General features: G+C 50.1%; 1 protein-coding gene across 2 annotated transcripts in view; it reads left to right on the top strand.

Moving 5' to 3' along the window:
• Positions 1–5,629: 5,629 nt before the first annotated feature.
• LOC132399552 (SH2 domain-containing adapter protein E-like) overlaps positions 5,630–16,593 on the top strand; it is an 80,919-nt gene continuing 69,955 nt past the window's right edge. The window contains exon 1 of one of the 2 annotated variants that reach the window (XM_059980033.1): positions 5,630–7,029. In XM_059980033.1, coding sequence (XP_059836016.1) covers positions 5,950–7,029 — 1,080 coding nt within the window. In that variant the 5' untranslated portion in view covers positions 5,630–5,949. The remainder of the gene's footprint in view (positions 7,030–16,593) is intronic. The other variant, XM_059980032.1, reaches the window with a different exon arrangement.

Genomic DNA, 16,593 nt, shown 5'->3' with positions numbered 1-16,593 from the left:
AGTCATCCCCCACCCTCCCGTCATCTCACACCCCTCCCCTGTCATCCCTCACCCAACCCTGTCATCCCCCACCCCTCTCCAGTCATCCCCCCAACCCTGCCATTCAACTCCCACCCCTCCCCAGTTATCCCCCACCCTCCCCAGTTATCCCCCACCCTCCCCTGTCATTTCTCACCCCTCCTCATTCATCTCCCACCCCTCCCCTGACATCCTCCACCCTCCCCATTCAACTCCCACCCCTCCCCAGTTATCCCCCACCCTTCCCAGTCTTCCCCCACCCTCCCCTGTCATCTCCCACCCCTCCCCAGTCATCTCCCACCCTCCCCTGTCATCTCCCACCCTCCCCAGTCGTCCCCCACCCTCTCGAGTCATCTCCCACCCCTCCCCAGTCATCCCCCACCCTCCCCTGTAATTTCCCACCATTCCCCAGTCATTTCTCACCCCTCCCCTGTCAACTACCGCCCCTCCCCAGTCACCTCCCGTCCCTCCCCAGTCATCTCCTACACTCCGGTCATCCCCCACAACTCCCCAGTCATCCCTCACCCCTCTCCAGTCATCTCCCACCGCTCCCCATTCATCTCCCACCCCTCCTCTCATCTCCCACCCCTCCCCAGTCATCTCCCACCCTTTTTCATCCCACACCCTTCCCATATCCCCCACCCTCCCCTGTCATCCATCACCCTCTCCTGTCATCCCCCACCCCTCCCCCATCATTCACCACCCTCCCCAGTCATCTCCCACCCTCCCTTTTCATCCCACACCCTTCCCCTATCCCCCACCCTCCCCTGTCATCCATCACCCTCTCTTGTCATCCCCACCCCTCCCCAGTCATCTCCCAACCCTCCCCAGTTATTGCACACCCCTCCGCAGTCATCCCCCACCCCTCCCCAGTCACCTCCCACCCTCCCCAGTCATCCTCCCACCCTCCCCTGTCATTCCTCACCCCTCCCCTGTCATCCCCCACCCCTCCCCTGTCATCCTCCCACCCCTCCCCTGTCATCCCCCACCCTTCCCCTGTCATCCTCCCACCCCTCTCCAGTCATCTCTCACCCCTCCCCTGTCATCCCTCACCCAACCCTGCCATCCCCCATCCCTCCCCTGTCATCTCCCACCCTCCCCTGTCATCACCACCCCTCCCCAGTCATCTCCCACCCTCCCCTGTCATCCCCCACCCTCCCCTGTCATCCCCCACCCCTCCCCAGTCATTCCCCACCCTCCCGTCATCTCTCACCCTCCCCAGTCATCTCCCACCCTCCCTTTTCATCCCACACCCTTCCCCTGTCATCCCCCACCCTCCCCTGTCATCCCTCACCCTCCCCTGTCATCCCCCACCCTCCCCAGTCATTTCTCACCCCTCCCCTGTCATCTCCCAGCCTCCCCTGTCATCCCTCACCCTCCCCTGTCATCCCTCACTCTCCCCTGTCATCCCCCACCCTCCCCTGTCATCCCTCACCCTCCCCTGTCATCCCCCACCCGTCCCCAGTCACCTCCCACCCTCCCCAGTCATCTCCCACCCCCCGTCATTTCCCACCACTCCCCAGTCATCCCCCACCCCTCCCCTGTCACCTCCCACACCTCCCCATTCATCTACCTCCCTCCCCAGTCATCCCCACCCTCACCAGTCATCCCCCACCCTCCCCTGTCATCCCACACCCCTCCCCGTCATCCCCCACCCTCCCCTGTCATCCCTCACCCTCCCCTGTCATCCCCCACCCCTCCCCAGTCATCTCCCAACCCTCCCCAGTTATTGCACACCCCTCCCCAGTCATTCCCCACCCCTCCCCAGTCACCTCCCACCCTCCCCAGTCATCCTCCCACCCTCCCCTGTCATCCCTCACCCCTCCCCTGTCATCCCCCACCCCTCCCCAGTCATCTCCCACCCCTCCCCTGTCATTTGCCACCACTTCCCAGTCATCTCTAACCCCTCCCCTGTCATCTCCCACCCCTCTCCAGTCATCCCCCACCCTCCCGTCATCTCACACCCCTCCCCTGTCATCCCTCACCCAACCCTGTCATCCCCCACCCCTCTCCAGTCATCCCCCCAACCCTGCCATTCAACTCCCACCCTTCCCCAGTTATCCCCCACCCTCCCCAGTTATCCCCCACCCTCCCCTGTCATTTCTCACCCCTCCTCATTCATCTCCCACCCTCCCCTGTCATCCTCCACCCTCCCCAGTCATCTCCCACCCCTCCCCATTCATCTCCCACCCCTCCTCTCATCTCCCACCCCTCCCCATTCATCTCCCACCCCTCCCCTGACATTCTCCACCCTCCCCATTCAACTCCCACCCCTCCCCAGTTATCCCCCACCCTCCCCAGTCTTCCCCCACCCTCCCCTGTCATCTCCCACCCCTCCCCAGTCATCTCCCACCCTCCCCAGTCATCCCCCACCCTCCCCAGTCATCTCCCACCCTCCCCAGTCACCTCCCACCCCTCCCCAGTCATCTCCCACCCTCCCCAGTCATCCCCCACCCTCCCCAGTCATCTCCCACCATCCCCAGTCACCTCCCACCCCTCCCCAGTCATCTCTCACCCCTCCCCTGTCATCCCCCACCCCTCCCCAGTCATCTCCCACCCCTCCCCAGTCATCCCCCACCCCTCCCCAGTCACCTCCCAACCCTCCCCATTCATCTCCCTCCCTCCCCTGTCATCTCCCACCCCTCCCCAGTCATCCCCACCCACCCCAGTCATCTCCCAACCCTCCCCAGTCATTCCCCACCTTCCAGTCATCTCCCACCCCTCCCCTGTCATCTCCCACCCCTCCCCTGTCATCCCCCACCCCTCCCCAGTCATCTCCCACCCCTCCCCAGTCACCTCTCCACCCTCCCCATTCATCTCCCTCCCTCCCCTGTCATCTCCCACCCCTCCCCAGTCATCCCCACCCACCCCAGTCACCTCCCACCCCTCCCCATTCATCCCCCACCCCTCCCCAGTCATCTCTCACTCCTCCCCAGTCATTTCCCACCCCTCCCCAGTCATCTCTCACCCCTCCCCAGTCATTTCACACCACTCCCCTGTCATTTCCCTCCCTCCCGAGTCATCCCCACCCCTCCCCAGTCATCTCCCAACACTCCGCAGTTATTGCACACCCCTCCCCTGTCATCCTCCCACCCCTGCCCAGTCATCTCCCACCCCTCCCCAGTCATCCCCATCCCTCCCCAGTCATCTCCCAACGCTCCCCAGTCTTTCCCCACCTTCCCGTCATCTCCCACCCCTCCCCTGTCATCCCCACCCCTCCCCAGTCATCTCCCACCCCTCCCCAGTCACCTCCCAACCCTCCCCATTCATCTCCCTCCCTCCCCTGTCATCTCCCACCCCTCCCCAGTCATCCCCACCCACCCCAGTCACCTCCCACCCTCCGCTGTCATCCCCCACCCCTCCCCAGTCATCCCCACCCCTCCCCAGTCATCCCCCACCCCTCTCCAGTCATCCCCCACCCCTCCCCAGTCATCCCCACCCCTCCCCAGTCATCCCCCACCCCTCTCCAGTCATCCCGCACCCCTCCCCAGTCATCCCCACCCACCCCAGTCATCCCCCACCCCTCCCCAGTCATCTCCCGCCCTCCCCGTTCCAGCAACTACATCAGAATCCTTTCTCACTCTTCCCTTTCTCTTTGTGCTGGCCATCTCATCTCTCCACATTCAGTCCCGATGCAAGATTCTGGCTCAAAATGTTGACAATTCCTGTCCTTCCTAACCCTCCTGAAAGGGTTAAGATACTTGTTAGCTCTGCACCTGCACTCGCCGGAGATTTGAAGAACCGGAGAACCGGGGGGGGGGGGGATCTCTTTAAAACCTACAGAATACTGAAAGGACTAGATAAATGAAATGTGGAGAGGGTGTTTCCAATAGGACCAAAGGACACTGGCTCAAAGTACAACCACGTCCTTTCAAAACAGACGAGGAGGAATTTCTTTATCCAGAGGTGGTGAATCTGTGGAATTCATTGCCACAGATAGCTGAGAAGGCCAAGTTACTGGGTATATTTCAAAGTTCAATTTATTATCAATGTCACCATAAACCACCCTGAGATTCATTTTCTTAATAACTGGATTCAATAAATCCATAGTAGAATAATAACCTTAATAGAGTCAATGAAAGACTGCACCAACTTGGTGCTTCAACTAGTCTGCAAACACAAAAAGACAGTAATAATAACAAATAAGTAAGCAATAAACATCGAGAACCTAGATGAAGTGTCCTTGAAAGTGAGTCCATAGGTTGTTGGGACATTTCAGTGGTGGGGCAAGTGAAACTGAGTGAAGTTATTCCCTCTGGTCCAAGAGCCTGATGGTTGAGGGGTAATAACTGTTCCTGAACTTGGTGGTGTGAGTCCTGAGGCTCCTGTCCCATCTTCCTGATGACAGCTAGAATAAAGCATGGCCTGCATGGACAGGGCCCTTGATGATGAATACTACTTTCCTAGGGAGGTCGATAGGTTCTTGATTGGCAGGGATGGCAAAGGTTGCATGGAGAATGGGGTTGAGAAGGAAATTAAATCGGCCATGATCGAATGGCAAAGCAGATTTGATGGGCCAAATGACCCAATTCTGCTTCGACATCTGATGACCTCCCACAGATGCTGCTCGACCTGCTGAGTTCTTCCAGCATATTGTTTGTTTTCCCAGAGTTCAGCATCAACAGTATCTTCTATTTCTGTAGCTATTAAAGTGTTTTTGGGGGAGCATTAGGTCTCATCTCTGCTGTGTATTCTTTGGCTGATCCTGTTCCTACAGCAGTGAGCAGAAAAGTGACTCATCCACTGGTTAAGACACAAGAGCTAGAAACCATGATCAACACACACAGAAAAACAAACAGTCGACCCTTTGGTCCGAGACCAAACTTGGTCTCAGCCCAAAATGCCGCCTGTTTATTTTCCTCCATAAGATGCTGCCTGACTTGCTGAGCTCCTCCAGTATTTATGGGTGTTGATCATCTGATTGAGAGATTAAGAACTAGTTTGTCGAATTTTAGGGGAGGTGGAGTTGTGGTTATCAGTGTGGTTTATTTTATTATCATCATCATGTGCTGTGTCGTATGACGCAGGTGATCGTGGTCTTCCATCTGAGAAATTCTAATAAGACCCCTTTCAAGCTGTTCTTACTCCTTCCTCTATCCATGGCCGTGATTGCTCTTGGCAAATTGTTCTACAGGAGTGAGTTGCCATTGCCTGCCTCTGGGCAGCGTCTTTACAAGACGGGTGACCCCCAGCCATGACTCTTCAGACATTGTCTGCCTGGCGTCAGTGGTCGCATAACCAGGATGTGCACCTTGTGATATGCTCCAGCAGGCTATCCACAACCTGCTCCCGTGGCTTCATGTGACCCTGATCGGGGGGCTAAGCAATTGCTACACCTTACCCAAGGGTGAGCTCCATCCCACCAACCTCTACGTTAAAACAGAGCTTGGAAAATCTATGTGTTTCCACAGCACAATGCAATCAACTGCACTTGGAATTAGTGAAGGGAAGTGGCTCAGAAACTGCCAGTCAGTTCACTCGTGCCTTGAATGCTCCTACTGGGACTAATTGTGTTTCTGTTAAACAGGAATGAGTACAATGGCTGTGGATGGAAAATTCGTGTATTTGTTTCAGCTCCTGTTGAGCTATCAGGTGTCTCTAGAAGTGGAAGTCGCTGTAGTTTTCATCGCACTGGCTCACAATGGCAGGAAGGTGGAGTTTGAAGGCTAACGAGAGGAGCAGGCTGTGTGGAAATAGCCCACGTCTTCAGCAGGCGGAGGTCTGCACAGGGAGGGTTGCTTCAGTCTGCAATCACACAGACTGGAAAATGTAACTTTTGGATTGAATGGACACTGCTGAACACCCTGGGTCTTTGTACAGATTTATTTCTTGATTGAATAGTTTGCGTTTTCTGAGGCTGAGGTCTCCGGGTCTTGTGATTTACAGCCTGCAGTTGGAGACTGCTGTCACTGTAGACTTGGATTGCTCACCATGGCAAAGTGGTTCAAGGACTTCCAGCTGAGCCTGAAGACCCGACCCAAACCAGAGGGCACCGGGGCAGATTCTGAGGGGGCAAACCGGAATCGGCGTGCCACCCAGGGCGAGGTGACCCCGCGGGGAGTTGGCAGAGAGATGAAAGGAGCGGCCGAGAGAGGGCACGGAGAGTCGGGGCTGGGCAAACTCGGTAAAGCGGTAAGTGCTGGCATACAGGGAAAATCTGCTGGCCTACAACGGAAGCCGGTTGGCACCACCCTGTTACGAGGGAAAACCGAGGCAAATAAAGCCCCTGCCCAGGGGAGAAATGCCACAGGACTGATTAAAAAAGAATTAACTATAAAGAAGGATAACGCAAAACCGATCAAAGGATCCGGGGAGAACGGGAAGAGTGTTCCTGGAAAAAACATCAAGAACTCCCCTGTGGATCCTGGGAGCGGTGACGAAGTTGGCAAACCCACGTTAAAACGGGGACAGAATGCCAGCAAGCCGGGACAAAGCTTTTCTGGGAAGCTCAGTTTAAACGCAGGGAAAATTACAGGGAAGAGCCCAGCCAAAACCGAAATGAAAACTGATCCTATAACTGTGAAAACAGACCCGAAATCTGTAAAGGCTGACTTGAAAGTGGGGAAAACTGAGGCAAAAGGCGGGAGACCAGATCTGAAACTAAAGAAGTCAGATTTGAAAGCCGGGAAGCCAGAGACAAAAACTGCAAAGATCCCGGATCCGAAAACTTCAAAACCTGACCCGAAACTGAGCAAAACTACAGGCCAAAATCCTGGGAAAACTGGACTGAATCTTGGAAAAATAACAGGGACCAACCCTGGGAAAAACGGATTGAAACCTGGGAAAACAGGACAAAGCCTAGGGAAGACTGGGCTGAATCTCGGAAAAATAACGGGGACAAAACCCGGAAAATCAGCACAAAGCCCTGGGAAGCTCTCAGGATCGAACTACCTGTCATCTAAACACAGACTGATCAAAGTGGAAAACCAGGAGAAAAATGGGAAGAATCTTCTGAACCAGATGCAGAGCGTGAAAAAAGAAGAGGAAAGTGGGAAGCCTGTGCAAGACACGGTAAGCGAATTGGTGCATTCTAATAAAGTAAATTACACAGCAGTGGTTTTCTAAACGTCCAGGCTTAGCATCTAGTAGACAACACCTCCGTTTACACTTCTGACCACAGGGATTCACAAAGAACTTTAGTTTTTGCTTGTCAAACCTTCATTTATAGGCAAAGTACCATACACAGTATGGCGGGCATTCACAGTGGGACAAGGAAATACAATAGAATCCGTGTAAAGCTACACACGAGGACTGGCAAATGACCCATGTGCAAAGGGGGACAAACTGCAAATGCAAAGACACAAATAATACTGAGAACATGGAGGTTCTTAGGGTCCTTGAAGGTGAGTCTGTAGCTTGTGGAATCAGTTCAGTGTTGAGGTGAGTGAAGTTATCCACACCGGTTCAGGAGCCTGTTAGCTGAGGGGTAATAACTGTTCCTGAAGATGGTGGTGTGGCACCCAAGTCTCCTGTACCACCTTCCCGATGACATGGCCTGGATGGTGGCCAGGGGGGCAGGGGGGGTGTCTTCCTGCTTTCTTGTGTTGGGGATGAAGTCGCTAGCTTTCGTGTGGCAGTATGACAATCTCTGCTTTTCCCTAGCGGTTGTATGTTTAATATTTCAGTGGTTTTGTAAATATGTTATTGATTCTGGCAGTATGATAACTCCTGCTTTTCCCTAGTTAAGATGACTGAGTGATAGATATTGTCCCTGTTGTGCATTTAATTCAGTAGTGCTTCAATGATATTGTAAATGTATTGCTGATTAAGCATTCTTTATTTGCTTAAATAATTAATTATGGGTTACATGTAAAAATTTGTGAATTGCATGCATCATGACGCTACTACAAGATGTGTGCGCACCTCGCTTAAAGTAAAGAACAAAGTTAGACTCGCTCCCTCATTTTCCTTTGAAGTAGTTTACCAGCAAACAGTATAAGAGATGTAGTTTTCATGTCAAGGTAGAAAGATTCCTCTAACCTGCTCTTAGATTTTGTGCCCAAGGCTCCAATGATGTGATAGGACAGTTTTTTCACTTGCGGGTGAAAAGAAATTTAGAGTACTATCAAATATTTTATATGGAATATTCATCAACTTCATTCCACCAGTAGCTTGTGAACCAAGTGGATTGCTTAGTATCCGACAAAGCCAGATAAGAGTCCAGGAATCCCTGTTAGTTACCACACACCTATAACACATGCAAAATGCTGGAGGAACTCAACAGCTGTGGAAAGGAACAAAGAGTGGACATTTCGGACTGAGACCCTTCATCAGGACTGGAAAGGAGGTGGGGGCAAGGTGCCACAATAAGAGAAGTTGGGAAGGAGGGGAAGGACTACAAGCTAGAGGGTGATAGGTGCAGACAGGTGGGTGAAGGAAGGGCGGATGAAGAAAGAAGGTCGGAGTTGACAGGTGGAAAAGGTAAGGGGCTGAAGAAGCAATCTGATGAGAGGAGAAAGGAAAGGAGGAGGGGTACCAGGGGGAGGTGGTAGGCAGGTGAGGAGAAGAGCTAAGAAGGGGGCCAGAGTGGAGAATTGAGAAAGAGGGAAGGGGGAGGGGGAAAAATTACCAGGTTAGAGAAATCGATGTTCATGGCGTCAAGTTGGAGACGGAATATAAGGTGTCGTTTCTCCAACCTGAGAGTGACCTCATTGCGGCAGATAAGGAGCCACGGACCGACATATCAGAAAGAGAATGGGGACTAGAATTTAAATGGTTGGCCACCATCTCCATTTTGCAGACGGAGCAAAGCGCCGGGCCTCACCGATATAGAGGAGGTCACAGCGACAGCACTGGATATGGTAGATGACCCCCAACAGATTCATGGGTGAACCCTTGCCTCACATGGAAGGACTGTTCGGGGCCCTGAATGCAGGTCAATGAGCAGGTGTCAGCTCGTGTCTGCATCTGACTTTAAACCCTTTGCTGTTCCGTGACCAAACTCCAGCTGTTGACTCCGGGTCCAGAAGGGTGCTGGCAAGGATAGGTTGACCTCCATGATTGAATAGCCTGTTAACCCTTCGCCTTCACTTGCATGCCAGGTTGAATGAGATCCTGGAGGGTTTTGGGAGCGTGCAGCATCGAAGAAGCACGGCATTAGATGTAAGAGCCAGAGCAGATCATGCAGTTGACTGAGCCCCAACCTTCCTCCTCAGCATCACCTCCTTTCCAATCTCTATTTCCAGCCGTATTACTGAACTGGAAAAGCTCAGCCTTCAACATCACAATAACTAACAGCTCCCTGGGATAGAGATGTTCAAAACTCCACGGAATAAAGGAATTCCTTCGAGCTTCGGTCTTGTTTGTGTAATCGAAGCAAAACCTGCTTTTGATGTGGGAGGAGGGCTGATGATCATGTTGCCTTTCTTTTTATTGTGCAGGGGGGGCAGTTTGCTGTTTCTCTCTGAACCGACTTCCATGCTTTTCCTTTGTTCCGTGGCCATCTGGAGAAGGAGAATCTCGGAGTTGTATACTGCGATAACCTTTCAACCTACTACCTGGAGTTTATGTGGCTCATTATTATGTCCCATTTAACAGGCTTGAACCTCAGGCTGTAGCTCACCCCGAATGAGCACGAGCTGAGCTCTACTTGGCAACATGGCTCTGTCCTATACCTTTGTAGGGTTCTTCATGCCAGTGGCAGTTGTGTCTTTAACTCCATGGGTTCCATACTCTGAAGTTACTGCATGAGTATGATCCTTAAATTAGCATTCGGGGCTGGTCTCCCACAGCCTTGCAACCATTTCTCTTTAATGCATTGTAAATATCAGACCAATAATGTTCACATTGCTAGGCTCTTCCTCCACGAGAGACCATAGAACATAAGCCCATTCGACCCATCAAGTCTGCCCTGCCATTCAATCTTGGCTGAATATTTTCCCTCTCAACCCTATTCTCCCCATAACCTTTGACACCCTTACTAATCAAGAACTTATCAACCTCCACTTTAAATATACCTAGTCACTTGGCCTCCACAGCCGTCTTTGGTAATGAATTGCACAAATTCACCACCCTCTGGCTAAAGAAATTCCTCCTCATCTCTCTTCTAGAGGGACATCTTTCTATTCTGAGGTCGTGCCCTCTGGTCCTAGTCTCCCCCATGAGAGGAAACATGCGCTCCACGTCCACTCTATCTAGGATGTTCAATAGGTTCCAACGAGGTCACCCCTCATTCTCCTAAACTCCAGTGAGTACAGGCTTGGAGCCAATGCTCCTCATATGTTAACCCTTTCATTCCCAGGATAACCCTCTCCAATGCAAGCAAACCCTTTCTTAGCTAAGGGGCCCAAAACTGCTCACGATACTCCAAGTGCGGTCTGACCGATGCCTCGTAAAGCCTCAGCATCACATCCTTGCATATTTATATTCCAGTCCACTCGAGCTCACACAATTCATTGAATCCATCCCCTATAGAAATACATTTTCATTTTTAGAATCTTTTTATTGATACATAATCTTCCACAGCTATAAAATGATACAAAACTTCAACAAGTTGATATATACACAATTAATAAAGCTGAAGAAAAAGACTTATCAAAAAAGGATAATATATGATAATGAAAAAATTGAAATATCACTGTCGGTATCGGGACTGTAGTGAAAACAAAGCGTACAGCCTCTCTTTGTATTCTCCACCTTTTAGAATGAACCCACCACGGCTTTGTACTTGTGCAATACCAACACAATGCTGAAACTTAGCAATAATTTAGTTTAATAAAGTTTGCAGGCCTTACATTCTATATGTTATTTTACTATTGATGCACATGCAGACGACTCCAAAAATCTCACCCTCCCTCTCAAGGAAAAATTATTTTATACAATTTAAGGTTCCATTCAAAGTGCTTTAACTGTTCCTTTCTTTTTTCTTCCCTGTCACACCTCTATTAGCGTTTGCAATGAAACCAGCAAATGTGTGTCAGGTAGAAACGGTAGAGAGGAGAACAGATTTAACAATTAAAGCCAGTGATCTGTCATCAGATCGAGGACAAGTTAGAAATTTTAAGCTGCATGGGAGAGGGCTACAGGATTGTCTCTGATTATATGGAAATGCAGACTAACTGAAATCACTGGCTACTACGGGAAGCAAAGGAAGAGACTGCAGGGCCTTTGGCGATGTTCTTTGTCTTCTTCACTGGAGTGGAGTCAGAGGGCTAGAGGGTGCCAAATGTTATCCCCATGTTCAAGAAAGCAAAGGGATAATCCTAGGAATTATTGGCCAGTGAGTCAAGGATTTTTTTAAAACTTAGAGATACAGCACAACACCTTCCGGCCCAAGCCCACGCCACCCAATTCCTCACTTACACTACTAACCCGTACCTCTTTGGAACGTTGGCGGAAAGCAGAACGCCCGCAGGAAACGCACACGGTCACGGGGAAATATATATTCCCCTCACAGACAACGGTGGGAATTGAACCCCGGCCTCTGGCGCTGCAATAGTGCGATGCTACCGTGCTGCCTCAGAGTTGAAGACTGACTGAACGACACGGGTGATGGTGGTGACGGTGCAGGCGGAGAGAGGGGGGCTGTTTATTACAGCCGGTCTGTCCGACACGGAACAGAGAACAGCTCAACTCAGTACTGACGCTTCATCCTACGACGTTGTGCCGACCTGTTAATCCATTCCCAGATGAACATGGCTCTTCCTTGCCATAGGGGCCTCCATTGTCCTCCCATCCATGTGTCCACCTTAATGTTCTTAATGTGTCTGCCTCTGGCAGTGCATTCGTGCACCCAGCACTCTGTGTAAAAATTACTTTTCCCCCTTTCATTTCCTCCAATCACTTTAAATTTATTCCCCTTCATATTAGTCATTTCTGCCCTGGGAAGAAGTCTCCGGTTCTCCACTCTGTCTATGCTTCTTACCATCTTTTTATTGATAATAATAATGTACTTTATTGATCCTGTGGGAAATCAGTTCATTGCAGCAGCAACTTTTTAAAACACACATAGCACTAATAAATAACGTAATAATATTAAATAACAATAAAGTACAAAGTAATAATATACACAAATATAAAATAATAAAACAGAGATTTCTCCAGTCGCACGGAGATGAACTGCTGTATATGCTTATTGCATTTGGTAGGGAAGGTTTTCTGTAACGATGCTTGTGACAGCGGAGCTGAGTGAGTCTGTTGGAAAGAGGGCTCCGCTGCTTATTCAGTCGGTCATGGAGAGAGGATGTGTCTGATTATCTATAACGGATAATAGTTTGTTTAATGATCACCTCTCCACCACTAACTCAAAAGAGTCCACATCCTTTGAGGTGATCAGAACTGAACACAACACACCAAGTCTGGTCTAACCGGGGTTTTGTACAGCTGCAACATTACCTTGTGGGTCTTGAAGTTGAATTCCTGATTAATGAAGGCCAGCACACCATGTACCTTCTTAACCACCCGATCAACCTGCGCAGCAACTGTGGTTCTGTGGGCATGAAGCCTCAGTCCTTCTATTCCTGCAAACTGATGACAATCCTTCCATTAACCCCGTGTTCTGCCTTCAAAGAGTATGTTGGAATTGGCCATTAGAGTAGATTGCCAAGCCCATCGTGACAAGTTGATCCTCCACTTCCTCCATCCCTCTCCTCGTTGCTTTGACTAGGGATCTTTACCCTTGGACTGCGGACCCTTCCTTCTGTCTTAAGAATTCCTGATCTATCTGGGGACCCCTGACCACATCTTTTCTGGTCTCTTCCTCTTCCTATCATCAACTGCTAATGTGTCTTTAATCACTGCCTTTGCTCTCACCTTTCCACTTCTGAAATAGGTTTTTAATTGGTATTTGTAACCTTGGGTTCAATACACCTCCAAGGCATTCCACTTGCCTGTGTCTGCCATCTCTCCTCCCCCTGTAATATTCTGGGATCTTTGTACCCTTTAATTGACTCAACTCTTCAACTCCCTGGCTTATAACTCCTTGATTTATTTTTCTATAAACTTCTCTATCCACCTTTTCAAGTCAACTTCATAACCTACCAAGGATTTGGTCCCCTTGGGTAGTTTGGTGTAAGTTTGTTTGTCATCCATTGCTCCAGGAGATGCCTTGTCACATCGCAGTTAAGTTCACTACATAAATACAGGTTGTTGTCTCTGAGACGACCATAACAACAGACAAAAATTGGGATTCTATCATGCCTTTCCATTTTGGGAATGCTGATAGGAAAGGCTCTGACAGCGTCAGAAAGGATGGCAATGTGTTCCTGATGAGATAAGCATACAATCAATGTACACTTTATGAGTTACTTCCTGTACCTAATAAAGTGGCTACTGAGTGCATGCTTGTGGCCTTCTGCAACCATAGGTTCGATGTGTTGAGCATTCAGAGATGCTCTTCTGCACACCACTGTCGTAATGTGCAGTTATTTCAGTTATTGTTGCATTCCTGTCAGCTTGAACCACTCTGCTCATTCTCCTCTGACCTCTCTCATTAACAAGGTGTTTTCGCTCACTGAACTCCCACTCACTGGATGTATTTTGTTTTGTTCACCACTCCCTGTAAACTCTAGATACTGTTGCGTGAAAATCCCAGGAGATCAGCAGTTTCTGAGATACTCAGACCACCCCATCTGGCACCAACAATCATTCCACGGTCAAAGGCACTCAGATCATATTTCTTCCACATTCTGATGTTTGGTCTGAGCAGCAACTGAACCTCTTGACCATGTCTGCATGCTTTTATGCATTGAGTTGCTGCCACGCGATTAGCTGATTAGATATTTGCATTAACAAGCAGGAGTATAGGTGTACCTAATAAAGAGTCCATGGGGTGTATAATAATATTTATGAAATAATTCGCTTTTGAAATTCACTTACACTTAAGTTCAGTCACAAGAATAGTCCTGACAAAGGGTCTCGGCCTGAAACGTCGACAGCACTTCTCCCTATAGATGCTGCCTGACCTGCTGCGTTCCGCCAGCATTTTGTGTGTATCACAAGAATAGTTTGTTCTCTTTCTCCTGCTTATACAGAGGAACCAATGTTTGGCCAGCTGCTTTCATTAAATCTGTACCTGATATCCCTGGCATTTTTCTCAACCACCAAGGTTCATACTTGGTGAACAGCAACACACACAAAATACTGGTGGAACACAGCAGGCCAGGCGGCATCTATAGGGAGAAGCGCTGTTGACGTTTCGGGCCGAGACCCTTCGTCAGGACTAACTGAAAGGAAAGAAAGTAAGAGATTTGAAAGTAGTGGGGGGAGGGGGAAATACGAAATGATAGGAGAAGACCGGAGGAGGTGGGGTGAAGCTGAGAGCTGGAAAGGTGATTGGCGAAAGTGATACAGAGCTGCAGAAGGGAAAGGATCATGGGACGGGAGGCCTAGGGAGAAAGAAAGGGGGAGGGGAGCACCAGAGGGAGATGGAGAACAGGCAAACAACTAAATATGTCAGGGATGGGGTAAAAAGGGGAGGAGGGGCATTAATAGAAGTTAGAGAAGTCAATGTTTATGCCATCAGGTTGGAGGCTACCCAGCCGGTATATAAGGTGTTGTTCCTCCAACCTGAGTTTGGATTCATTTTGACAATAGAGGAGGCCATGGATAGACATATCAGAATGGGAATGGGACAAAAAGGCAGGCATAACTCCACTTCTCCTCCGTCTAGTGGAATTAGTTCTTACTCTCAATAATTTCTCCTTTGGCTCCTCCCACTTCCAAGGGTGTAGCCATGGGCGCCCATATGGGTCCCAGTTATGTCTGCCTTTTTGTTGGTTTTGTGGAACAGTCCATGTTCCAAGTTTATACGGGTATCCATCCCCCTCTTTTCCTTCGCTACATCGATGACTGCATTGGCGTTGCCTCCTGCACGCATGCTGAGCTCGTTGACTTCATTAACTTTGCCTCCAACTTTCACCCTGCCCTCAAATTTACCTGGTCCATTTCCGACACCTCCCTCCCCTTTCTTGATCTTTCTGTCTCCATCTCTGGAGACGGTCTATTTACTGATATCTACTATAAGCCTACAGACTCTCACAGCTACCTGGACTATTCCTCTTCCCACCCTGTCTCTTGCAAAAAGGCTATCCCCTTCTCACAATTCCTCCGTCTCTGCCGCATCTGCTCTCAGGATGAGGCTTTTCATTCCAGGACGAAGGAGATGTCTTCCTTTCGTCCACCATCAACTCTGCTCTCAAACGCATCTCTCCCATTTCCTGCACATCTGCCCTCACCCCATCCACCCGCCACCCCACTCGGGATAGGGTTCCCCTTGTCTTTACCTACCACCCCACCAGCCTCCAGGTCCAACATATAATTCTCTGTAACTTCCGCCACCTCCAACGGGATCCCACTACCAAACACATTTTTCTCTCCCCCCCACCTTTCTGCATTTCGCAGGGATCGCTCCCTACGCGACTCCCTTGTCCACTCGTCCCCCCCATCCCTTCCCACCAATCTCCCTCCTGGCACTTATCCTTGTAAACGGAACAAGTGCTACACCTGCCCTTACACTTCCTCCCTCACCACCATTCAGGGCCCCAGACAGTCCTTCCAGGTGAGGCGACACTTCACCTGTGAGTCGGCTGGTGTGGTATACTGCGTCCGGTGCTCCCAGTGTGGCCTTTTATATATTGGTGAGACCCGACGCAGACTGGGAGACCATTTCGCTGAACACCTACGCTCGGTTCGCCAGAGAAAGCAGGATCTCCCAGTGGCCACACATTTTAATTCCACGTCCCATTCCCATTCTGATATGTCTATCCATGGCCTCCTCCACTGCCAAGATGAAGCCACACTCAGGTTGGAGGAACAACACCTTATATACCGGCTGGGTAGCCTCCAACCTGATGGCATGAACATTGACTTCTCTAACTTCCGTTAATGCCCCTCCTCCCCTTCTTACCCCATCCCTGACATATTTAGTTGTTTGCCTGTTCTCCATATCCCTCTGGTGCTCCCCTCCCCCTTTCTTTCTCCCTAGGCCTCCCGTCCCATGATCCTTTCCCTTCTCCAGCTCTGTATCACTTTCGCCAATCACCTTTCCAGCTCTTAGCTTCATCCCACCCCCTCCGGTCTTCTCCTATCATTTCACATTTCCCCCTCCCCCCTCTACTTTCAAATCTCTTATTATCTTTCCTTTCGGTTAGTCCTGACGAAGGGTCTCGGCCCGAAACGTCGACAGTGCTTCTCCCTATAGATGCTGCCTGGCCTGCTGTGTTCCACCAGCATTTTGTGTGTGTTGCTTGAATTTCCAGCATCTGCAGATTTCCTCGAGTTTGCGCTTCATACTTGGTGCATGTTTAGTGTTGACTGAAATGGTAAAGGAAAGTACTCTTGAGGCTGAATGTGAAACTGTATAGAGATGGAGCGTTTGCCCGTATTTTCTGATGATGTAAAAGGCTACTTGGCCTATCGAATCAATGCTAGCTCTCGAAATGCCCTATCATTCCACATTTCCCAGTCTATATCACATACCAATAATCTCCCCCGTTATACCAATTTCACAGCCACCTACCTACATGAGACACAATTAACCAATCAACCAGTACTTCTTTGGGACGTGGGAATTTCATCATTTCATCATAGCTTGTCACAGCAGACAGTCAGCCATTTCTGTCTGACACCCAGAGGAAT

The sequence above is a fragment of the Hypanus sabinus genome, chromosome 9, assembly GCF_030144855.1.
Source record: "Hypanus sabinus isolate sHypSab1 chromosome 9, sHypSab1.hap1, whole genome shotgun sequence".
In the NCBI taxonomy this organism is placed as follows: domain Eukaryota; kingdom Metazoa; phylum Chordata; class Chondrichthyes; order Myliobatiformes; family Dasyatidae; genus Hypanus; species Hypanus sabinus.
The sequence above is the reverse complement of the archived record's forward strand: the minus strand, read 5'-3'. Positions and strand labels throughout refer to the sequence as shown.